General features: G+C 38.0%; 2 protein-coding genes and 1 long non-coding RNA gene across 3 annotated transcripts in view; 2 read left to right on the top strand and 1 right to left on the bottom strand.

Moving 5' to 3' along the window:
• LOC124281748 overlaps positions 1 to 21,494 on the top strand; it is a 143,649-nt gene extending 122,155 nt beyond the window's left edge. The window contains exons 16-33 of the mRNA XM_046717723.1: positions 2,377 to 2,670; positions 3,155 to 3,348; positions 3,782 to 3,977; positions 5,862 to 6,032; positions 8,987 to 9,118; positions 9,338 to 9,477; positions 9,910 to 10,020; positions 11,891 to 11,957; positions 15,637 to 15,804; positions 16,129 to 16,254; positions 16,745 to 16,844; positions 17,615 to 17,682; positions 17,790 to 17,883; positions 18,308 to 18,376; positions 18,609 to 18,690; positions 19,656 to 19,745; positions 20,618 to 20,700; positions 21,397 to 21,494. Of these exons, the coding sequence (XP_046573679.1) occupies positions 2,377 to 2,670; positions 3,155 to 3,348; positions 3,782 to 3,977; positions 5,862 to 6,032; positions 8,987 to 9,118; positions 9,338 to 9,477; positions 9,910 to 10,020; positions 11,891 to 11,957; positions 15,637 to 15,804; positions 16,129 to 16,254; positions 16,745 to 16,844; positions 17,615 to 17,682; positions 17,790 to 17,883; positions 18,308 to 18,376; positions 18,609 to 18,690; positions 19,656 to 19,718 (2,075 nt within the window). The 3' untranslated portion in view covers positions 19,719 to 19,745; positions 20,618 to 20,700; positions 21,397 to 21,494. The remainder of the gene's footprint in view (positions 1 to 2,376; positions 2,671 to 3,154; positions 3,349 to 3,781; positions 3,978 to 5,861; positions 6,033 to 8,986; positions 9,119 to 9,337; positions 9,478 to 9,909; positions 10,021 to 11,890; positions 11,958 to 15,636; positions 15,805 to 16,128; positions 16,255 to 16,744; positions 16,845 to 17,614; positions 17,683 to 17,789; positions 17,884 to 18,307; positions 18,377 to 18,608; positions 18,691 to 19,655; positions 19,746 to 20,617; positions 20,701 to 21,396) is intronic.
• Positions 14,507 to 15,626, bottom strand: LOC124281750. The gene is made up of 2 exons (XR_006899972.1): positions 15,014 to 15,626; positions 14,507 to 14,971 (listed from the first exon to the last, which is right to left on the bottom strand). It is a non-coding gene; the product is annotated as an uncharacterized LOC124281750 (long non-coding RNA).
• LOC124281758 (receptor-type tyrosine-protein phosphatase O-like) lies at positions 20,187 to 24,136 on the top strand. Its single transcript, XM_046717732.1, has 8 exons — positions 20,187 to 20,193; positions 20,618 to 20,700; positions 21,397 to 21,531; positions 21,952 to 22,077; positions 22,534 to 22,685; positions 22,962 to 23,106; positions 23,463 to 23,610; positions 24,075 to 24,136. Exons 1-8 carry the CDS (start codon positions 20,187 to 20,189, stop codon positions 24,134 to 24,136), a joined length of 858 nt encoding a protein of 285 aa, XP_046573688.1.
• The last annotated feature ends 827 nt before the right edge of the window (positions 24,137 to 24,963 follow it).

Here is a 24,963-nt window from a genome sequence, read left to right as displayed (position 1 = left end):
TATAATTTACTTTTAATATTATAAATCTACAACTTGATTTAGTCACGATATGGCTGAAATATTGCCGATGTGACTTTAAATCTATACACTCACTCACTCACTCACTGATGTTCATACAGTCTACACAGTTTATGGAATCGGTTAATGCCGTTCCCGAATGAATCAGCGAAACGAGCGATTACAGCATACGCCTGTTAAATAAATGCGCATGTAAATTACGAATGGAGACATGTGTTTGGTGCCTAACGCAGTAGATCACTATTCAGGCCACATACCGGCAGTGACATAATCCAGTTACCCAGACAATCCAGTGATACGACATTCTGTTCATTGGTTTGGTTGAATGTAACACCGACCTACCAAATGTTGAATTTATCTACACAGTAAAATAGTATTTTAGAAAATATGTTTTTGAATCAGTTTGAATGTCTCGGGATAAAAATTTTCTTCTCATATGACATAAACGATAACTGCTGATGAGGTTATGATAGTTCAAAAATAACATATAACTGTCGGTTAGTATGTTGTCTGTACACAATAACTAGTTTGATATGGCCTCAACTCTCAAATTGTGTATGTACCTATGTTCATGACGAAGGTGAACATCAATAACTATGTTATGTGCTTACATTATTCAGCTAACACATTTGTGTCCCATCCGGGATTCGAACCCACTCTCTCAGAGGTAGGCACCTAATCGTTAGCACATAAAGTTAAAGCGTCATATACCGAAGTATATGACGCCCTCTCCATTATGTTGTATGATATCACGATCCTGTTTACATTTGAGCTGCACAGAATATCCGATATGAGAATGAATACGTCACGATCCTTTTTGTTTACATTTGAGCTGCACAGAATATCCGATGGCGGTCATAATTATGATGAATGCAATTATCCAGGAAATATAATTTACTGAAAATCGTTTTTGTCGCCTGTTGTGACCGTTGGATCCATGTCACCAACGGATGTACATGCATGATTTTCACGAACTGAAACGGTAAACATATGGAATATATAGACCTGTAGTAATCGGGTATGTTTTCGGTGTTAAACACTAGCTGGAGACTTTTAGACTCAAAGGGAATGAATAACGGTAAGATATAATAAATAGTCTAAAACATGGCCACAAATACTGGGAAAACATATACCTTTTGAATACACAATGCCATTTAGAAAGTGTTATTATCTGTAGTACTTACACTTTTGAGACTCAGTACAGAATTTCAGATCCTAGTACTTTTATCAGTTGGAGACTCATCAGGGATTCGAACCCACTCACCCTCCCTCATCGCCAGCACACAAAGTCAGTCGTCTAACCCACTCAGCCAACGCAGCTTCCACAAAAATGGAAATCGGACAACTGTAGTCTAGACCAGAGACCTTGTGTACCCCTCTTGTAAATGTAAATTGCCATGGCTCCCACGGCCGAAAGCTATGAATACACATCGTCGTTTAGAAAGTGGTTAAATGTAACACATTTATGTCCCATCCGGGATTCGAACCCACTCTGTCAGAGTCAGGCACCTAATTGCTAGCACACAAAGTTAGGCGTCAAGCCACTGATTAAATTAGATAATAATCGTATCGTTATGTCATGATCCATATAAATCTTTATCTTTATCTTTTTTTGTGAAATGCATTTTTCGTCAGTTATTTACAAGAAAAAGAAGAATTTATTCAGTATAGAGCCCACAGGCCCAAGTACAATATGAATGCAAGATATATACATACAAGGTGCTTAAGTTCGCAACATATTTATAACTTGTAGATATGTACATAATACTATACTTTTACAAAAATGAAAAGGGTAACATGAAAGCCTCTTTGATAAAGTTAAACTTTGCATAAAGAGCAAATGATTTTGGGTTGACATTTTGAAGAAGATTTATGAGACAATCTTATTTGGTAACAGGTATGATTTCTTTTAAATGTTATTTTAATGGTAAAGGAGAAATCTAATTTAGTGTGGTCATTCCACATAACTGATACAACCTTTAAACCTTTGCGAAAATTGTGAAATAGATAAATCAGTGTTTAAAATATTTCGGTAAGTCAATGCATGATTAAAATCATTCAGATTAATCTTTTAGGTTCAGTTATCCATTTTCGTCCATTCTTTTTAGCATAAGGTAGTGGGCAGTAGAGGATAGATGTTTTTATGTGTGTATCAACATTTGAAATTAAACAGAAGGGCGAAAATTCTTCAATTTGACGTGAAGTTGTTTGATTGGAAGAAGAGCTTTTGATAAAAGAAGTTGATAATCTTACATCATTAAATATCCATTTTTATCATATACAATCAATCTGTTGATGGGAGAAATGTCATCTCAATAATACTGCTACCATGATATCATATTGGTACCATCATTTCAGAGCCTGCTTCAGTTGTTGGCCTGGACGTGATCAGAACCAACAGAACAGCTCCAGACATCACCGTTGTGTTCGCCAAGGCTATAGGGGATGCCACCATGTACATTGTGACGCTCAGAGGACGGGATGGAGATACATACAACCAACAACGTCAACCTGTCAACACTGGGCAGGGTCTCATCTCTGTCGTCTTCACTGGTGTTGTCGCAGCTGTATCGTACAACCTGAGCATACTAACACAGAGTGGGAACCTCCAGAGTTTACCCTATACTAATGTGATACGAGTAGGAGCAACTCGTGAGTAGAGTAAAACCCTCAACATTTAATATCTGTGAATGATGTAAATAGAACTGTACATATATGTTGAACCATATGTTATTGAACTATAACTGACACGAATAGTTTGTGTACATGGCATACTGATATAGTATAATGATCTGTATTGTAAAAGCATCATATACAAATAATATTTAATAATCATTCACCCGTCGTACACCTCATATGACTTTTCAAACTCTTGGCACATAGTATATATATCAATGCCATAGTGATTTCCATGTGTGTTATGTGCCAAACAGAAACTCTTTTTTAAGAACAAACATTTTGATAATATACGGACACTGGTCTGTTTCGTGTGAGAGAGCCATTTTCGTCAAGCAAATCTTGATCTACGTTTATTGACGCCAATAACAACTTTGAAATTGAAACATATTTACATCGTAAATAGTCCAGCTTATATTTTTAGAATATTATACGATAGCAAGTGCAAGTTGATCTTCAGCTGCCGGAATAGTTACCAATCTGAAGTCGTTTGACAACACGTCCCGCTCTGTCGCCGTGGAATGGAGAAGACCAGTCAACCCGAACGGGAAGATCTATGAATACATTGTCGACGTAAGGACGGGTGGTCCCTCAGTCTGTGTGAAGCGGGTCATCATCAACTGCACTGAATGTAACAGAGATATGGCAAACTTTGTAAGTATGCTATATAGCTACTGCAGCCCATCATCATCGTACTCCATTCATAGCATTTATATTATCTATTATATTGAAACAATGATATACTGGTCGGAGGGTATGATGTAGCGATAAGGAAAGACCTGTGACTTTCTTTGTATGTAAGTCATTCTACTAATCTTAGCCTAATTGATATAAAAAATCTTTGAAGAACGGTCTCTGGTGTGAATATGTACCCTCCTTTCTGATTAAGATGTGATGCTTCCTGACTGACATCCCCTCAAGTAACAGTCAAGTGTGAAATGCAAGTGCATGTCTATTAATGATGTTATCTAAACCATTCTGCAATAGACAAACACAAATAGACAACAAAAATTGTACAACGTTGACAACATATCTTGACTCTGGTAAACTCTGATATATAAGCTATGTTCGTATTGTCTTTTCACAGACAAAGATGGAGACCGAATGTGACACAACCATGACTGTGGTGATAGCCCAGGCTGACATTGAAAACACCGCCCACGTCATACAGCACAACATAACACGCCTGAACCCAGATACATCCTACACCATAGACGTGGTAGCTGTCATTGAAGAGGAGCCAGGAACAACCGACCAAATTAATCTACACACACCCGAGGAAGGTGAGACAAATATTGTGATAATATTACCTATTCTAGCACGACATTGTTTGATACTCGATTCTGATTGGCTGATAGCTCATCAATACTCGATTAAATGGCAGTTTAAGGACCGCTAATACATTAAAGCGACCGACTGACAGCGTAGACATACAATGAACTCGTTGACCCTTTTGTATGTAAACAAACATGTCGGGCATCGGCGATTTCTACTTTGGCAGCATCTTTTATGTTTTTGAAGAATTTCTTGACCCTAATCCCATTGAAGACACTTCGAAGCGGGAAAATTCGTCAGCAGCGCAAAAGCGGCAGTATTCCGCCATATTTCAAACCGGGCCTTGATCAGGTCAGGGTCTTCCAAATTTGGAATAGCAGCGGGGTTACCAATAATACTTACGTGAATAAAGATAGCGGCGTCTAAACTTATCGAATTCACCGCTTGAATTGGGGGCGAGTCGATTGTCCTACAGTAGGGGAGATTAATAATTCGCTTGAGAAAAAGAATCAAAATTGTTCTTGTTCACAGTACAAACTGTATCTTTTGGTAATGTGTTTATGCTATTTGTTACAAATTCAAGCATAGTGGTTCCTGGAATAAGCATTTATGTTGTTGAAAATGTGTTATTTTGTTCATTAGACAACCTGTCCTTCAACTGGAGGTTCCAAGCAATTTCCAGGAAAAAGGCCCTTTTATGCCTTGTCGGCAAAGAGTCGGTTTTAAAATGCTGATCAGTCGTGCTAGAATGAAGATAAAGCTACTCTGTTTTCAATTTTGCGATCTTTATCGTTGATTTAAGACCGCTAAATGTTATTTAAAAACCAAATAAGGTTTTTCACGTGGAACGTCGTGGACTAGTCAACTTCACATCAGGATTTACTGTTCTAAACTTACGTTGGTAGTAGCAATGCGACGTTCACACTGCACCATATGGTTTAACACAGACGTAACCAACATTATAATGTGAAGATATTTAACTCGAACGTAAACCGTCTTCAAACTGTTTATCATTTGTTTTCACGGCAATGTACATCTTAATGTAGGAGTGCAGACACGTCACCGGAAGAGGCCGTCAGTTAGTCCATAACTGAAAAAGACATACAGTTCGCTCTAGCCCCACCTATAGTGTAATAAAGTACCTTTTCCCCTGAACTATTATAACGTTAATTAGTTACACAGCTACATATTTTACCTAAGTAAGTAACTTGTGTAAACGTAAAAATTACACTTATCGACTTACATATACATATACATATATTCTAGTTGAGCAATAGATTTAAGACTTGGATATTGGTTATGAATCAATGGGGACATCATCATCCATATGAGGTGAGACAGACTCTGCTTTTCAACTTTCTTGTAGCTGACCTTGCTATTCATGCTTTATCGATGTTCGATAGTGATTTTTCTCTGGAGTTACTTTCCTAAAGCTCAACATATGTTTTCTATTAAAAACTAGAATTTCAATTTGCATTGTAAAGATGCCTATCTGGTTTCAGAATTTTCGTTTTAGTAAATATATGGATAATTTACGATAAAAATCCCAAATGATTCCTAAAAACTTGTAGCTTAAGTACAAGTGGGGTTCATTTTATGTGATCAAGTGTCCTGTTTGCGTTACACTAATTTTAAGGAAATATTTGTATTGTAGTTTTCCTCGGTATTTCCTTTGTGGTATGATGTTGAACCCAAGGGATATGTTAACTGGACCTGCAGGATGCCCTGATAATATCATTATTCATCTCGAACACATTTTCACACTCACATTGTCTCTAATGTCCCCAAATATTCCCTTGCATGCCAGAATATGGAAGGAACTACGGTTTTCAAGATATTGTTAACTTGCTGAATACTACAGTACATGTAACTACATATGGTCTGCATTTCAGGCGCTGGTAACACTACGAACTTCAAGGCACAGAGCAGGTCATCAAGCGAGATAACTCTGACATGGGATCCTCCACAACCCCGACCTGGTGTCACTCGGTACAACATAACTGTGTATGAAAAACAGGAAGACAGCGAGGGTTACGACACTCTGAAGTTCATAGCACTTTCAGGTGTGTTTGTTTATTTCACACTTTTATGGTTTGATCTTAATGAATGGTCTTGAACCACATAACTGTATGATCATATACAGGATACCCTTATAGATACAATAAAAATCGATAAAACGTAAATAATCTATATATCTTTACATGACTCAAATATCCTGAAAAGTCAATATAGATGCACCTTTTCATAGACTCACTTCAGTTACGTTTAACAACTCTGTCTGTCATGTAACACTGATGGGTGTAAACGAGATTTTTGAACATGCTGTGCCTTCACACTTGGTTTTGAAGTGGGAGAGTTTAATTACACCGCTTTTAGTAATATTCCGTCAATATCACGACGGGGGACACCAGAAAGTGGCGTCATGCTTTGTACCCATGTGTTGAATATTGAACACGAGTCTCCATAACTACTCATATAATAATCAGTCTTGACAACAATTTTGTTATCGATTGAGGTGTTTAAGGCCAAAACCGACTCGTGTATCAACCCGTCAAGTACTCGCTATACGTTACCCAGGTTTACACATGATTTTTGCTAAAAAGGTTGGGCAAACCCTCTATTCTAACTAAATACAAAGCAACCTATCGGGCTTACATGAAAACAAATGGCTTGCTGGTACTCCTGGTACTTGTTTTACAACGTTCTGCACTGTTCGTCGTATTCTGTCATTTCGATAAAAGTAACTTTGATAAACATTTTCCAGAAGAAAACAGCTCTCTCTCGGTATCATGTGATGTCACCACGCTAGGTTTTGGCCAAGGTTTGTCTAATTATTCTCTCTTGTTTAGGGAGAAAAGGGCAACTTCTCTGCGTCAATTGTGCAATTTTTATGCATGAAATGCATTCAGCTCCAAATATGGTATGTATTAGGAAATAGAAACACTATGCAAACAGGCGCGTCGGATAATAACAATCATGAGGTAATGTGTACGAATGCCGTTTCCGACGAAAGTGAAACTGTCATTGAACCTCTGCCTTGACAGATGATGCCTTGGACTAACTGGAATCCTTTAGTCGACGTGATAATGATGCTCAAACTCTTGCCATAAAAGTTGAAATGCAGAGGAGGCTACGTAATTTATTTGTAAACCCATAGGTATCGGATAATAAAGTTCGAACACGGAAAGCTGGACTCGCGCTGAAGCAAATTGGATCTAGAGACTTGCACACATTTCAATGTCAGCAAGTAAATGTCCGTCAAGAGACCGACCACCTGACTACAAAGATGACAAAACCTCCTAAAGATAGGGGTAGTACCTCACGCACTCAATAGCCACTTTGTAAAAGGAAACAAAACTCCAACATTGAAAGCATAGAAATATGGATCTGATGTTTCTTCACAGAATACAAATTTGTATATTATGGAGTAACATTTCGATAGGTTTTACTTTTGTTCAGCGCTAATCTGGCTGAGCTGCGCGATGCGACACCTATCGGAGGATCGAAGAGAAGCTGTCTATCATTACAAGGGATTTTCAATAAAGAGGTACAGCCAAACTGACAGATGTTTTGTTGTTGATTAATGCGTTCAAGAACCTCATTATCACGTACAGTGAAACAACTGCACAGTATCCCTTCAGTTTTCAGGTAATAAATAACTTGGTCAGTGAAATATGAAATTTGAGATATATCATTACCAGACATAATAATTTACCTTTTAAATAGTATTTGCGGTTCTGGTAATATCACTACATGAATACTTTCATTGTTGTAATTAAATTTAACCCGTGTCCCATCAAGTGGAGCCTCGGAGTCCACTTTGATGGTATGCTAAATCTATATTTCTCGATATTCCTGAAATTACAATACTGATTGCTGTGAAAAAGTTTCAATTTAATTATTCGGAAATTGTTACCATTGATTTTGAAAAGCAAATATCTGTCAAAGATGAACCGTCGAGCAAGTTTGAGATTGAAGCAATTTTCGCGATGATGATGGTGGTGGTGCTGATGCAGTACCTTCTGACAGTGGATCACATTCTGAGTTCGAACCTTCCTCTGAAGAAAGTGTTTGCAACAGCAGTGACAGTTCTGATAGTGTTCTGTTCTTTCTACCAACACAAGCGGTGAGCAGTATGTAACTAAGGTAAAGATGGAACGGTTCTGATCATCAATATCGCGGCCCCAATCACACAACATCCTCTCAGGTCCTTTGTAGAAAAGCATCGATTGTGACCATGTCGCACAGGACGTGGATGCCTTTAACCTTTAGGAGTCTGTCATCGACCAGATAGTCCAGCATACCAATGCTGAAGGGAAGCGACTTTTCCAAGCTAGGAAAAGAAACTGGAGAGACACAGATGCGATGACAATTCGTGCTCTCATTGGAATGCTTCTCACACTCATGCTCTTTTATCCAGTACATGCCAATGAAGCCAGTTATATGTGGTTTGAAATTGTTTTGTATCGTAGACTCAATCATAGATCGTATCGTAGATCATTTTACCCACTCAGATGCATTCCATATCATGGAAAGGAGGGCAGAGACAGACAGGTGAATTTGGGCAGGACATATAACTCAGGACTTGAGTAGACCTTTCTTTCGGACAACAGAAATGTTATAATGTTACAACTGACAACTTTTTCAGAATTTATGTTAAAAAGGCATGTTATGGAAATACAAATGTAGCTATGTTGAGATTTGATCCATAAATGGTGGAAAATGCATTTACATTTTCTAAATGTTAAACATTACTTTTATATGACACTCTTATTAAAGAGTAAAGAGGCCATTCTCCGAACTTTTGTCCTGCCAGCTTTGTGTAACTATTGTGATACATGGCTGACTGACTGAGTATGGTTTTACGTCGCCTTTAGCAATATCACGGCGGGGGGCACCAGAAATGGGCTTCACAAATTGTACCCATGTGGGGATTGTGATACATGATATTGTGATACATTATATTCATGTTCTGTTATCTTTACAGAAGAGTGCAGTTAGGATTTGTATATTTCAGGGTGGGGAATCAAGACGTACACCATTGGCAATCTCTCCAGCTATTGGTTTTACAAGTTCGACATAGTAGCTGAAACAAAACTTGGTGCTTCAGCCATTATCACAAGCGGCCCTGAGATGACGATGGAGTCAGGTACAAAGACTAAGATCAATAAGATCATTATTATTTCACAATATTTACAAAATATATCTATCTCTCACACTCACTCACTCACTCACACACACACACACACACACACACACACACACGAGTACAGTCAGTTGTGGATACACGTTACAGATATGACACCTGTGGCTTTGTAACTTTTTTTTCTATTCAATTGTCTTCAAGCCGTTCTCATTATATCCACAGAGCCGACGGGTGTGTTGGAATTGAAAGTTGAGGACATCACTGATGTGTTTAACCAGGTACAAGTGTCGTGGAAGTGTCCCAAACAGAAGGATGGTAGAAATGGAAAGATTGTTATCGCCAATCTGCATTATTCCACAAAAGTAAGTTGATTTATTTGAGCAATCTCTCTTATACGAAGCTATGGCTGCACTCTGCATTGTTTCTAACTACGATCAGTGAATTGTTTCAGAGCGATATGCAGGGAAAGTGGAATTATTCAAAGTTAGATAAAAAAATATTAATTTCCCCCTGAATGTGACACTTTCCTGACTGATTTTTGAGTTTTGGATTGTTCTTTTTAATCTATTCCACATTTATTTCGTGAACACCTATACATAAGTCACTGCCCATTGCTGATCACATGTGTTATGATTGACTGTGGTACGTTAAAACGCCTTCATTAATTCGTGAGGGATACTATTACGTACCACTTATTTATCATATATGCTAGTGTAAGCTTGTTTCAGTGTCACCTTTGTCCATACGAGATCATTACAAATCTGCTTCCACCTGTCGTTATGTTTGTTCACCAGCAAACGTCGACATTTAATCCTATAAGGGGAAATAAGAACTTCACCAATAACGGCGACTGCCTGTGGAATGTCAAGGTGGACGTAACTACAGAATTCATGTATCTCTTTGAGGTGAGTTGAGACACGAAGCATGAAAATATCACTATACGTATTATGAATGTGATTAATATGTTCATAAGGAAGTTTCAATCTATGCAACTGTAAATGATGAAGAACCCGAGCCAAGTGAGACTGGTGCATCATCACAATTTCCAACATGGCCATCAAGACAATATCAGGTCGTAAGGTGTAAGATCGCCCCTGAAATGTAAGTCGAGTGAGCGTATACTATTGCCTGGTTATCCTTTTTCCTCTGTCCTGAAATCGACGTCGTCAGTAAGTATGTATTCCTGAGACAAAATGTACCAATAGTCTAAAATTTCATGTGTTGGTTTTCATCATTCACATTAATTCTTCCCCATGCAGCCACGCAGAAAACAAACGTTGATTGAGCAGAGGCAACAGCGAAATAATAAATGATATGATGGTAAAATTAATCTAGCCACAACAGTGGTCAAGCTTCGAAAACAGGCCTGGATGTCGAGGCTAAAGAGGTGATATGTAGACAACTGCTGGTTTTCACTACATATGAGATAACAGCGACATGTGCTTACCCCCATGTATAGCCGCAAGTATCTTCCAGAAAATTATGGGGCGGTGGGGTAGCTTAGTGGTCAAAGCGTTCGCTCGTCCCGCCGAAGACCCGGATTCGTTTCCCCACATGGGTACAATGTGTGAAGCACATGTCTGGTGTGACCCGCCTTGATATTGCTGGAATATTACTCAAAGCGGCGTTAAACCATACTCACTCAATTTATATATTGTACAGAGTAGTTAGATTGGATGCTGTTCTGGAAGAATCCAGATCACACCTAAACCGTAAGACATCTAAATAGAACAACGCCAACACCACTCGTTACATCTGACAGTAATACATTCTGGACAAGTAACTATTGTTCAAACACAAACTCCTTACGAATACGTCCTTCACTTGATTGCCTTTTTCCTAAAACTTATTTCGGAATCCAGGTGGTCCTCCAACCACTATCCACAGAAGTTATCTCCCCTAACAGATGCGCGGGAAATCTCATAATTTTTATTCTTTTTTCAAAACAAAATTTTTTCCTAATTTAAGCCTCTTATTTGCTTATCATGTGTAAATGTAAGGGCTTTTAATACATTTGGTCCTCTCCCTCGGGTTCAAGAAATTGGTCAGCCTGCAGGAAATTAATGACTCCACAGGATCCTCATGTTAACACTCCTTGCTCTATCGTCTGCCGTTGTTCATTAGCTATCTCCATCAGCTTTCGAGAAGTGTACTCTGGTTGTTAAAACGGGTCAAGAAAAAGGACATAAAAATTGTGCTCCCGTACACCAGCAAATTGTGTAACGCAAATTCGCCTGGTGTGTATTGCGACATTTTCAAACAATGCATTATATCAGATTTGTTTCTGCCTTCAAACTTTTGTCCTAATTACCACGCGAAAATTATATGAATATCAATGGTAACTGCACAACGGCCGCCTTTGTAAACTGTTGACCATATATCTACGTGGGCTGCTGTGATATCTTTTTAAACATGCGTCACCAATGCCGATATACAGGCCATGATCCAACCGACTACATTAATCTCGGCATTTACTGCCAACAGCCAAGCGAGATGCCAGGATTCTTTGAGCGGTCTTCGGATAGTCATATCTGGACGAGCAACACGACTCACTGAACATAAGCGTCGATCTAATGGACGTAATGTCCCAACGGTTAAATTGAGAACATTGTTTACCCGAACCGTTTCCGAGAGATGAGTGACTCGAAGGCGGCATTGTATTATGCGTGACAAGTTTTTCTCGAGTCCCTTACGTCATTATATATTATTACATCACTGTTATCGTCACAAAGACTCTGAAATGATACTCATTCTACATATTTTCTCTGTAACTAGGTACGTCTCTACAACAAAGGGTTTGCAGGCTCTGTTGTCGGTGTAAGCAAAGACATAGTGGGAGGTGGTAAGTATTGAATTATTGACTAACATTTCGACTGGGTGATTTACTGGATACTTAGTATTAACTGCTGTGATGTGTCGTTATTATTTATAACACTCAGCAAACCTGTAGTTGGTTAATAACAGTGACGAAACCATTTCCAGTCATAACAAATCTTTACGTACAGTGTAACCTGTACGGTTTCGGAACGTGCCTGTAATGTATTAACTCAAATTTGAACTCTGCTGCTACCACTTGACATGTGTCCAGTGGAATTCACCAGTCTTCACCTATGATTTGATGATATTGTGTTTCCAAGTCACACAATACGCCTCACGAAATAATTACACGAGTATGATCTCTTGTGAGGGGTCCCGATTGCATCTAATTAACATGGTTTAAATTCTAGTTATATTAAAATTGAAATTGAGCATTTTGCAATCAATAATAATTTGAGTATTTGTTACTTGTAACTGACGAAAATGTGTTCTGCATTGGGCATATGATTTCTAAAACCAGACAATTGTGTAGAAACGGAAGTGTTAATGACTATATTTCCAAGTTGTTCTTTCTGTTCCAAAGTTGTACAGCATTTTTTGTGTGTGTGTGTGTGTGTGTGTGTGTGTGTGTGTGTGTGTTAAAACAGTGAGTGATGTCATTGGAATAGAGGTGATTAAAATTTGTGCTATTCGTCAGCTGTCATAAGATTTTGAAAAAATCCGAAAAAGATGCGTTGTGTGTATTTTTGCAAGAAGTGAGTAAACTTTTCTAGCCATATGATATCATTTTATTTATTTGTTTGTTCTCTAACGACCAAATCTGCAATATTCAAGCTACATGTCCTCTACCAGATCTAGTGACCGACATGATGAACATCGATCTACGCAAATAGATTTCTTTGACATGTATCAACCAATACAAGAGTCATCAGAAGATGACATATGGCCCCCGGCCCCCACATATTTAAAAGAACAAATCATCTGACAGTTACTTAAGTCCAGCTTGATTTTTTTTCTAGACTAAGTTCAAATCGTTCCCATGGAAATCATGAAATACATAAATGACAAAAATCTGTCTCACATATCTGCCAAGTTTAGCTGAAACTTTTGAGTTGTGCTCTGGAAACGAAGCCCACCCCTCCCTTTTGAGACTAAGTTTAAATTGTTTCCATGGAAACCGGGAAAAATAAAAATGCCAAAAATCTGTAAACAACAAAAGGCACCACTTCAAGATCTGCCTCACATATCTGCCAAGTTTTGCTGAAAGATATTAAGAAGTTTATGACTTGTGCTCCGGAAACGAAACCCCAACCCTCCCTTTAAGACTAAGTCCGAATCGCTTCCATGGAAACCGAGAAAAATAAAAATGCCAAAAATCTGTAAACAGCACAAGGCACCACCTTAAGTTCTGTTTGATATGTCTACCAACTTTTGTTGAAAAACATTGAACGGTTTTTGAGTGATGCTCCGGAAACAAAATGATTACGTACGGACGGACGGACGGACGGACAGAAGGACGAGGCGTCGACTATATAATAAGACACTGGCGTGTATAGCCCAACTTAGTACAGTAAAAAACTAAACATAGCTAGCACTGACAATGTCACTACTAAGAATGGCGTAACTACAAACACATTTCCGTTTTCACTACAATTACAGTACTATGTATGATGTTAGTACGATTGCTGTATTGGCAATGAATGTACAGATACATTGTTTGACTTAGATGCCTGAACAGATAATGTAAGAAAATGTGTCTGACAGTGATGACAGAGTGAATGAGGAACAGATGTGTATGTATGGTTATTGTGAATGGATGGCTGACAGATATGGTATATGTGTTACAGTGAATGTATAGGTATAGCTAACTGAGCTGTTAGTGTATGAAAGACTGTATGACAACGACATATTTGAGATGGAATGAACGAATAATTAGTGAGAATATTTTATAGTTAATATATGGTCATATTCTGTTTGTCTGTTTGAAGGAGTGCATGATTCGTTTGAATGGTTTTAGTGAGTGAGTTTGCTTTTACGCCGCTTTGTGCAATATTCCAGCAATATCACGGCGGGGGACACCACAAATGTGCCCATGTGGGGAATCGAACCCGGGTCTTCGGCGCGAAGGCTTTAACCACTAGGCTACCCACCGCCCTTTGATTGGTTTTAGCTAATGTAATAGGTATATGTTGTTTGTCGGAGTAGGATTGGTGTACGGAAGATAGTATGACAGATTATGAATCAGTAATATATGGGGATGTATGACAAACTGAAAGGATTTGTTTTATTTATATACTTATTTATTCAAATATTTATCTAACTTAGTAACTAAACTAACTAACCAACTTACCAACCAAGCAGCCAGCCAACAAACTAACCAACTAACCCACTAACCAACTAACCCACTCTCTCACTAACTCACTCACTTTACCAGGAATGAATGAAGGCTTTGAACAGATGACAAATGTAAGAAAGCATAGTATGAATGTATTATTGAGTAATACCTTAGTTTTAAGCGTGTATGTATTATGAAAGTGTCTCGTAGGCTCTATGGCCGGGCATTATTTGTATTTATATGCGTGACACTATGTAATAAACATTTCTTCTTCTTCCTCTTTTTCTTCTTCTTCTTAAAAGTACTTGATTCATACTTCCAATAAGGTGTCTGTGTTTTGTTTGTGATGGGGAATATTCCTTTTATGCTTTGATTAAAGCATAGAAAGTCAACACTGAAGAAGTAAATGCTTGACCTCTTGACTTTCTCGCTTTATTTTTTTATTTTGAAAGGTAATCGCACATTTACTGAAAAGTATAATTTTGACGACTCAGCATATTTTACTTCAGTACATAAGAAAAAGAAATATAATAGGATTTTGTACATGAAAATCTGCAAGCTTTTAAGTTATTGGTGAGTAATCTAGGCCCCCCAAAAGCATGAATGTATGAAGCATGTACAGTGGCTATATACTTAGCATTTTACTTCAAAACATCCAGTTTTTAGGAAGGTACGTGCTAGTTCAGCAGGTCGATATTGCAAATCTCGCTGTTATTTTTGTTTAATAATGAAACTAACCTAACTACCTCTTGAATACTTAGATAATAATTTCTTGTGGAATATTCAATGATTAGTTGATTTCTTTTGGTAAATGTACCAAATTGTTTCCTGTCAAAATTTGAAAAATATGAATTTTTGCTAAATTTCAAAGTTTAATAAAAAAATAATTAAACATTACGAACTTTTTATATATTGATATAACAATTTGATAATTGTATTTAGCAAGGTAATAGCAATTGCAACATCAAACGTTTGCTGTTCTGAGATAATACCCGTTACCCTGACAACAGTTGCTATGGAGCTGTACTCAACAACTCTACAAAAATATAATTGAATCGGAAGTTATATGTATTCTTTCAATACAAAGTAAAATAATTCTGACAGCATGAATGGTTTTAAAAACATTGTCAACTGAAAAATAGCATAATGATTCATACATTTTCATATGCGATTCTGGGTCAATTTCGTAGAATTCTATTTAACGGCTAATTAATGAAATATTTTGAGAGCAGAAACATTTCTGAGTGACATGACATTTTACAAAGCCCAATAAAGAGAATGACAAAGTTTCAATTGAATATATATTTTGGACTTATCCACCTCTGGATGGAGTGGAGTGGAGTGCTACTATTCACTATCTGTTTTGTAGCCCCACTGCAGTCGGCAGTTATGGAATCTGTGAAAAAAGGAGCAGGAGAAACTGAGGAAACGGTGTCATTGAACATCTGCCCGAAGTGTCTGAATGATCGAACAAACGGTCAAGTAAATATCACCGGGATGATGGTGTGTAAGACAGGAGCAAGCTGTGGACAAAGCAGTGAGTATACTGTTGATGGTAAAAAAACTTTCAAATCTCTTACTTTGCACTTAAATGAGTGAAATATTCACGTGTTCGTATCCCCTATTTAACGTTGTAATAGTGTGTTTACTATGTCACTAACAATTTGCTTTGTTTTCTTGTTGTTTAATGCCGCAATCAGCAATAATCCAGCTTTCTGGGGGGTGCTAGCAATTTTAACTTTTTCGGAAATTGTCAGTGTGAATAAAACGATTACAACAGCAAATGTTAATGTCCGGTTCTCTTGATGTAGAAATAATATATATGCCGTTGCTGTCTGAATACTTGGTACTAATCGTACAGGAAAACGTCGCGCAACAACCTCTGCTGCGGACTATAACGAAATCGCTAACTGGAATAAGGCCAGTGCAAATAGTTTCAACGTGGAGTACAGGGCAACAAAACAGGATTGGCTTGCTGGAAATGTTGGTGAGTATTGGTGACATCCTTACTGCAACAGCTGACACGTGGTTACAATATTTATGTCCTGGAAGGTTTTAAATGTAGATATACCAAAGTTCCATTTATGACTGCCAGCAAGCGACTATTCGTGTCTTACAACTTGAATCAAGAAACTCGAGAAGTACATGAAACTTAAATTCCAAATTACTACAGGATAAAAAGCATAATTAAGGTATCTTCGATTCTAAACTAACCGAAATTAATAAATGCTCCTGGGATGTTTTTTTCCTATTGACATATACAGCCGCCTTCTGCAATTATGTGAAAATTGCTTTCTCAAAGACCAACAAATGTCCGTGCAACTGCAGACCTTTTCGGGAACGCTAAGTGTTATTGACCTCGTTAGGTGATCATTTTCCCCAAAATTTCATAAATCCATGTTTTGGTGTTTAGACTCAGTGACTGATTTGGCTGATGCATTGATATATGATGCTAATGATTATATTTTTATTGACAGGTAAACTCACTTTGACCTTTACGCTAGGGGAGGAAGATTGCAGTGGAAACCTGCCAGGCGCTTTCTGTAATGGGAAACTCCCTGCAGGAGAAACATTTATGTAAGTTGTTGATGACACCGACAATCTGATATTCGTATTGTGAATATTTACAATACTAAGCATTTCAGAACACTTGCTCATGAGTAATACATCTTTAGGCTGCATATAGATCCATATTCTGCATTCGCTAAAGTAGTGACTTGTTACTTGCTCTGATGGCAGGCTCACCACTGTCACACGTTTTTCAAACACCAGTGACGAATGTTGTGAAATCATGCACTGACAAGCCACAAACATGAAGAGCCCGTCGTGCAATACAAGGCCGACTCGTCAGCCGATCTACATCAAAACCGCTGTCATACTCCAGGGTCGTACCATTGGCAATCACATTGTACCATCAGGCTCATTCCCTGCACATGTACGACCGATGTTAATGTTGGTTGGACCACATCATAAATCGAGATTGCAATCTGGCTTCATAGAACGTGTCCAAAGTATAGAGGATGTTATATTTACTAAGCCTTATTGCTAATTAACTAACACAACACATTTAACGTCATCCATCTATTTACTCATACATACGTACGTACGTATATACATACATACATACATACATACATACATACATACATACATACATACATACATACATACATACATACATACTTACATACATTACATACATACATACATACATACTTACATACATACATACATACATACATACATACATACATACATACATACATACATACATACATACATACATACATACATAGTTTTTATGTCTTTACATAAACTGTCATTATGTCATTTTGCGTTATTTTCAGTGTTTACGCTTTCACGTGCACAAATCATGGGTGCACCACAAGTCAAAAAATTGAAGTTACAACAAAAGGTATGTTTCAAGAATAAATAACCTGACTTTGACTCATTACATATAAGGTATCTGATAGGAATCATGTAGACCATATCAACTATTAATAACTGTACATCTAATTTCAGCTTCGTTCCCAATTGCTGCTGTGGTAGGAGGACTAGTTGCTGCAGTTGTTGTCATCGTTGTTGTGATTATCGTCGTGGTTATCCGTAGACGAAGGTATGTTTGAGATTCAATACGTACGAACTCCTTCCACATGTTCAGCAATCTTTCCCAAAAGCTCGTTCCGTTTCATGATCCCGAATCTATCATTACCATATATTTATGAATAACTGTGAATTAGTGATGGTCCCATGCTGTTCGCGAAAGGTGTACGAAGCACTAACAATGTCATGATACTGGGTAACCATGATACTCTCAAGTGAGTGAGTGAGTTTTATGCCGCTTTAGCAATATTCCAGCAATATTACGACGTGAGACACCAGAAATGGGCTTCACACATTGTATCCATGTGGGAATTCGAACCCAGGTCCTCAGCGTGACGGACAAACGCCTTAACCACTAGGCTACCCAACCGCCCCTGTTACTCTCAAATATGTACCTGGATATGCAATAGTGAAATGGAAGAAACTTTCCTTTTCAGAAATACCAAAATGAAACAAGCTGATCCATCCCTTATTGAAACTGCCGATGATCTTATCCAGAGGAAAAGGTACGAGTGGGTCCGATATTTGTAATCATAGGTGACATTAACATTATTATCATTTTACAGCCATGTATAAAGGAGTGTTTTGGTTTTGTGTTTGGCTATGGAACAACTGGTACATGTCCTGTCTTCAGATCAGTAACATTTCATCGATCCAAACTTTGTATCACTGTGATAAATGTGCCATGACTGTTTAAAGTATCCCAGGATGACTGTTTGCACATGTGTCTCTTGACAGGCCAATAAGAATGAAGGATTTCGAAAAGCGCGTTGAAGAAATGCACAAGGATTCCAACCTACTTTTTTCGGAAGAATTCGAGGTGTGTTGATAAGATTTGAGAGTAAATAGAATGAAACGCAAAATAAAATAAATATGAATTTAATTTAACACTAATATTCTCGTTCTTTTACAACAGTCTGACGGCCTAGAGGTCGTTTTCCCCGATAGATTTGGCTAAGTGACTAGCCCGAGTACTGACCTGTACGGTTAGGCAACACACAAATATCGTCATTAATAATTAACTTTTACATATGCGTCCTTTTTACAGGCTTATGGCTTGTGAAAATACTGTTTAGAATTGGTCTTCGGCAACCCATGCTTATCGTAGGAGGTGACTAATGGGATCGGGTGGTCAGACTCGGTTGATGCATGCCATGGTATCCAAACTGCACAGATCGATGCTCATGATGCCGGTCAATGGATGGTCTGGTCCAGACTCAATTATTTACAGTCAACCGCCATATACACTACCCATCAAAAGTTTAGACTCACGAGTATAAATGTAGCCACTAACTTCAGTCAACTGTTGTAAACTTCATTTTGCAAAATTTACAGGCGCTGTTTACACATGAACTAATGTATTGTAAAACAAATTCGTATCGTTGAAAAGATTATTGTCATGAGATTATTGTCATTCAGTAAATGATGAAAATCGATGAAAATTGGCAAATTCTTAACAAAACTTTACACCAAAACGCAGCTGTTTATATGAACGATATATGCACATGCTTTTTAGCAATTTGATGCATGATCCCCGTACAATTCATCTGCATAAAGTTTGCAGTTGGTTGTCCCAAGTTAGTGTAACCATATATATATATATAACATATAGTGAGTGCTTTAGGTGAGTCTAAACTGTTGATGGGTAGTATAGCTGAAATATTGCTGACTGCGGTTTTAAACTTAAAAAATAACAAAAGTAAGAAAATATGTATTTCCTAATTCAAGACTATTCATATATATTGGCATTATTCGTCCTGATTAGAAATGTTTGGCACCTTTCAGGATATTGGGGCCCTAAGTCCCAGCACGCGTGTGTTGCGTCGGAAACCGGAGGCAACAAACTGAGAAACAGATATGTGAATATTTTACCATGTGAGTATGAACAATGTTCACCTTGTACATTTTCTCTCTGATTTGTGGTCGTAGCAAACACGCAGAACATGAAACAAGCTTTACTTCGGGTGTAAGTGAAAATATTACGTACCGTGAGAACTACGGGCAAGATCAGACATAGGTGCCCCCAAGAGACGCCAAATGTGACTGGATGGTAATAACATCGATACTTTTTTATTGTGAGTCTCTGTACCATTGATACTCAACCATAGCTTTGCATGGCCAAAGTTCAATTTAGATGCCATGACGATATAGGTGGAATATCGCTAATTCAGTACATATTTTTATTGTATACCCATGTAAACTTAGGATAGTAATACAGGGGTATACGGATGACGTGGTCAAATTCCGTATTGCACCCCACATTCCGTATTGAACCCCTGCCTGCCGCTATGATTTGTTTCATTAAGTAACAGATTAATGCAAGGTAAGTGGGTATGTAGTAAAGATAGAACGTCGTACTAGTGCATTTGGATGTTTTGTATTGAACTCGAACATGTCATGGGAGCAAAAGAACAACTCGTTCTTCGATCTCGTTGCTTCTCTGGTCCCATGACATTTTCTCGTTCAATACAAAACACTCAAATGCACTAGTATGACGTTCTATGTATGTATCTATTGTTAATGGTTGGTCAAGATCACATTTTATATTCTGCATCATTTGTTTGCGCAAACCTTTACAGAACATGAATTATTCATGTTAATGTCCTTAAATTCTTATCATCAGTATGTATTAATATTTCGCAATACTCAACACTAAGTAAAGTGAATGAAATCGTGATTACCCTCAGTGTGACAGGATATATTTATGTCATTACATAGAACATAAAACTTTACTCAATGATTTTCAGTTGACCAGAGCCGAGTTAAACTGCGGTCTACCGATGACGATGACAACGAAGAGACGGACTACATCAATGCTAACTACATACCGGTACGTGAACTCTAACCTCATCTTGTATGGTGTTTTCTATCTAAACTTTATTCTCCTCCTGAGAGGGTACGTAAGTCCCAAATCTTTCAAAGTTAAATTTACGACTACCGTAGTATTTTTGTTCTTTTAAAATTCGGCTAAACTTTTCCTATAATCGCCAGCGGCTGAAAGGATGGTGTAAATCCAACTAGGGTCCATGCAGGTAGCAAAAGTACTGTAAGTCCCCATGATCCCTAGTCTACCTTCAGTTGTAGGCGATCTATAACCTTTTTTTTATATTGTATCGACCTCTGCAGTTAAAGTTATTTTAGATTTCATTACTAGTTTTAAATATATATCTGTGATAGTCTAGTTGATTTTAATGTCCTTTGTCGACAGGTATTGTAAAATGATGACCTTGGTTCCATCGCTATATGGCTGTAATATTGCCGATGCGATGTAAATATTTTACTCACTCACTCACTATCTAAACATTACTTCATGTCATAACACAGCCATTTGTAGCTTACGTATGCTATTGTTGTTATTTGTCTACCGGCAATGATTGAACAATTATTGGTATATTTTCGGTACCATCCTCTGTGATCCGAAAGTCAAATCAGTCCGTTTAAATAGACATGATTTGAAACCTCTGATTGAATCAGAAAGTTGTAACGTAAGGTGCCATACGTGATGTAATGTGGTTGCGTGCTTTAGGGTTACACGTCTCCACGCGAGTACATCGCCACCCAGGGCCCCATGACCGGAACTGTGGCGGACTTCTGGAGGATGGTGTGGGAACAGGATGTCAACATCATCATCATGCTGTCAGACCTGCTGGAGAAGGGCAAGGTGTGCTCTCACATAGATAAACCAAAGGACGGACTTCTAATGTGTATGCCTAGGCCTAACAGACATTGGTTATTTAACTGGAGCATACCAAATAAATAACAGTTGTTATAATAAACACCAACAACGCAAATGATAAAAACCAATGTCAGGGTACAAGGTGATACCATTTATATCCTTTGGAGATACTGTGATACTCTCTTTTCGTTGTGCATAATAAAGGTTGGTGTTTTCTCAAAGCTATGTTCGCTCTCCCGTGAATGAGGTCGCTCTTAGCAATATTCCATCAATGTCAAACACAATAAATAATGTGTCAGCTGAAAGTTCTTCAGATCACGCTATCATACGAGGGAATGTTTCATATTTCGCTTTCATATTCATTCTTATGTCAGAAATACTGAGTTTTTGTTCTTGTTACATAAGCCCAAGGTTGATAAGTACTGGCCGGATAATCTGAAGGAACCGGTGCAATATGGGGACATTATCGTGGAGATGATCAACTATTCTCCACTCAGCAAATACGTCATCAAAATCTTCCAGATAACCTTGGTAGGTTGTTTTCCATCTTTATATTTATTATGGCTGAGCTGATAGTCGCATGAAATCAAACTGAATGGAGCGTGTCCAGCTTATGAGACAAGCGTAATCGTAACATAATGCAGCGGGGTGACATTCGAACACATGGTGTACTAGCGATTTCCGGATGGGACTCAACCCAAAAAGTACTAGAATATGTACTTTACTAAGAACGTCTAATCCCAAATATAACATATGTTACATTTGACCACTTTCTAAAGTGGCATTGTTTATTTCATAACGATTTCAATTTCTTTCGAAATTACATATAAAAGTTTCAATGTCTTTCGAAATTATTACATAGTTTAGTCAGAAAATTAATTCTAGCAAGAATATATTAACAATGTTACATATTGTGATAACGCTTGAATGGATATATCCGGTGTTATTATCCAGTGTTTGATTAAACCCGGTCGATCTACTATTCAGGGGGAGGAAAGTCGGAAGGTCCGCCATTATTTCCTCCCTGGATGGCAGGACTTTGGTGCTAATCTTACCCCCGATGACGTCATCAGCTTTGTCAGAGATGTTCGGATGCAGACAAAGCCCACAGACAAAGGTCCAATATGCGTTCACTGCAGGTAAGGAACCTTCTATTATTATCATTTTTTAAAGGTTCTAAATCAGGACTTTCGCTACAGTGTTGCTTACGGATGACTTGCGCTTCCTTCATAAAGTGTGTTCAAAACTAGTCCCCTGTAGTTAGTGTTATGTCATGACGAATTTACCGGGTAATTCTTGTCATAATTATGAATTGTGTTTCTATGTGTATTATGAATGTGGATATTGCACCTTAAAATGTGATTTTCTTGTTTAATGTCGAGTGTCATATTCTTACTGTCACACGTTCTGTGCAGCGCTGGCGTCGGGCGGACTGGGACGTACGTCTCTCTGGACGTCTTCAAGCAGGCGATAGACGAGGAGAACTTTGACAAAGAGCTGGACGTGTTTGACTTCGTGATGAAGATGAGGGAAAACAGGTCCTACATGGTCCAGACAGAGGTAATGAGATGAAGCCCTAAATATGTTACATAGATGTCTAAATATATTTGATAGCCACACTGAACCCTTGACAATGACTAATATTACCTTCGACCAGAGTGGAAAATGTGTATTCGTGGAAATTCTTGACAGATCATCGGGAGTAGATGAGCTTAAAGACAACATTAGTCACATGAATTTCTGTGCGCCATATACCAGTCAAGGATACCGGTACCAGGCCAAATAAGACCTTGGTGCATCGTCAGCAACGAAACAACGTAGAAGACGTAATATACTGAATTCCACTTGTTTTATGAATTCATTGTTGTTAATCCATGATCCACGGGTGGTAATATCCGTGTCGATGTATATTTCAGAAACAGTACATATTTATCCACGACACCATCAAGGAAATTATCATCAGGAAGAAGAGGGAGATGGAGGAGAGAGAACAAAACAACATCTACCAGAACACCGGAGAACAGATGAAACCAGAGGAGAATATCTATGCGAACCAAGCCTATGGTTAGTGTTAGTAAGGTTAATCATTGACGGTATTGCCATATCTTGTCTTTGTCTATGTGCATGTTTGTTTTACAACGAACTGTCACAGTGATGGCCAAACTATACGAACATCAGAGCTTGCTGAACGATAAATTCAAGATTAAAGGACCCAGGCAGTGAAAGGGTATCGCTTAATGCCTGGAAATTCACAGGTGTTTCCCCAGGAAGGTGTTTCGTGTTAGCAGTCCGTCAGCGCTCACGGCATTTTAAGAATTAAGTCTCGTTCAAAACGTATGGACATCAAGATATGCCGTTCATATGCTGATTTAACGTTAGCGGATTTTTCAATCCGATTTAAGACGAGAAATCCAAAATAATGAGCAAGGGGTATTTATAATGTCGATGTATCCACTGTTGGTAATGAGTAAACATAAATTGCGGTATAACTTCACACAGACTTCTTGCATGTTAGCATAATGTTTCAGAACCTGATCCCGAAGAGCTGTACATGAACGTCAATCCTGGACAACCTACCACCGTGCTGTAGGGGCCGACAGACGGGAAATCCACAGCCCTGGGAGTTATATCACTAAGAGTTCTGTTGTTACTAAGACAGTGTTCTACAGTGCACTGGTGTATGTGATACACGCCTTCTGAGTACCACAGGTACTCTCCTTTATATGCTACAGTGAATTTTACAAACATGTTATTAGATTAGCTGGTTTTCTTGCACCTATTATAACAACACTGACTATTTGATAATATGTTCATACATATATTTTTCTTTATTCGATTACGTTTATCGCTGTGAATACGCGATACCTCACCATGCCACAGAGTACTTAAATATTCCACCCAAAATCTATATACGCAATATTACACATCAACTGAACAACAAAATGAAAATATATATGAACACCCTGTCCCAGGACATACATCTCCGATGTGTCGGGATTTGCATTAATTTGTCGGTTAATTTAATTTATGTAGTGAATACAGAACAAGAAAGGGCCGTATTACAAGAAGGGGAAAATTCCAGATTTTGCAAACCTTTGCAGGTGTTTTCAGATAGGTTCATGTGAATGGGAATGTGATTAGCTGGTATCAGCATTAAATGTACATTACGTTAAAGTTATAGTGTTACAGTAGTAAAAGTGTTTTCATTCAGCAATTTATTAATTTTCGGTATTTCCTTTATTTTGGTCACGTGTTGTAAAAAAAAATTCATTTTGGTCACATACTCTAGCCATACGTATGTATTTGATTATGAAATAAGCACAACATTTGCAAGAGAAAGAAGGGGCGCTTGTTATCAGTTATTTCTACTTTCTTCGCAACTACAAATTTGGCAAAGATATCATTAATCTACATTTA

The sequence above is a fragment of the Haliotis rubra genome, unplaced genomic scaffold, assembly GCF_003918875.1.
Source record: "Haliotis rubra isolate DU_JTF1 unplaced genomic scaffold, ASM391887v1 Scf289, whole genome shotgun sequence".
Lineage (NCBI taxonomy): Eukaryota > Metazoa > Mollusca > Gastropoda > Lepetellida > Haliotidae > Haliotis > Haliotis rubra.
This window is presented reverse-complemented; position numbering and strand designations above follow the sequence as displayed.

What these genes read in the sequence shown, in the direction of transcription:
- LOC124281758 (XM_046717732.1), top strand. An exon ending in AAATCTTCCAGATAACCTTG is followed by an intron (nt 22,078 to 22,533) that starts GTAGGTTGTTTT and finishes TCTACTATTCAG; the next exon opens with GGGGAGGAAAGTCGGAAGGT. An exon ending in CCAATATGCGTTCACTGCAG is followed by an intron (nt 22,686 to 22,961) that starts GTAAGGAACCTT and finishes CGTTCTGTGCAG; the next exon opens with CGCTGGCGTCGGGCGGACTG.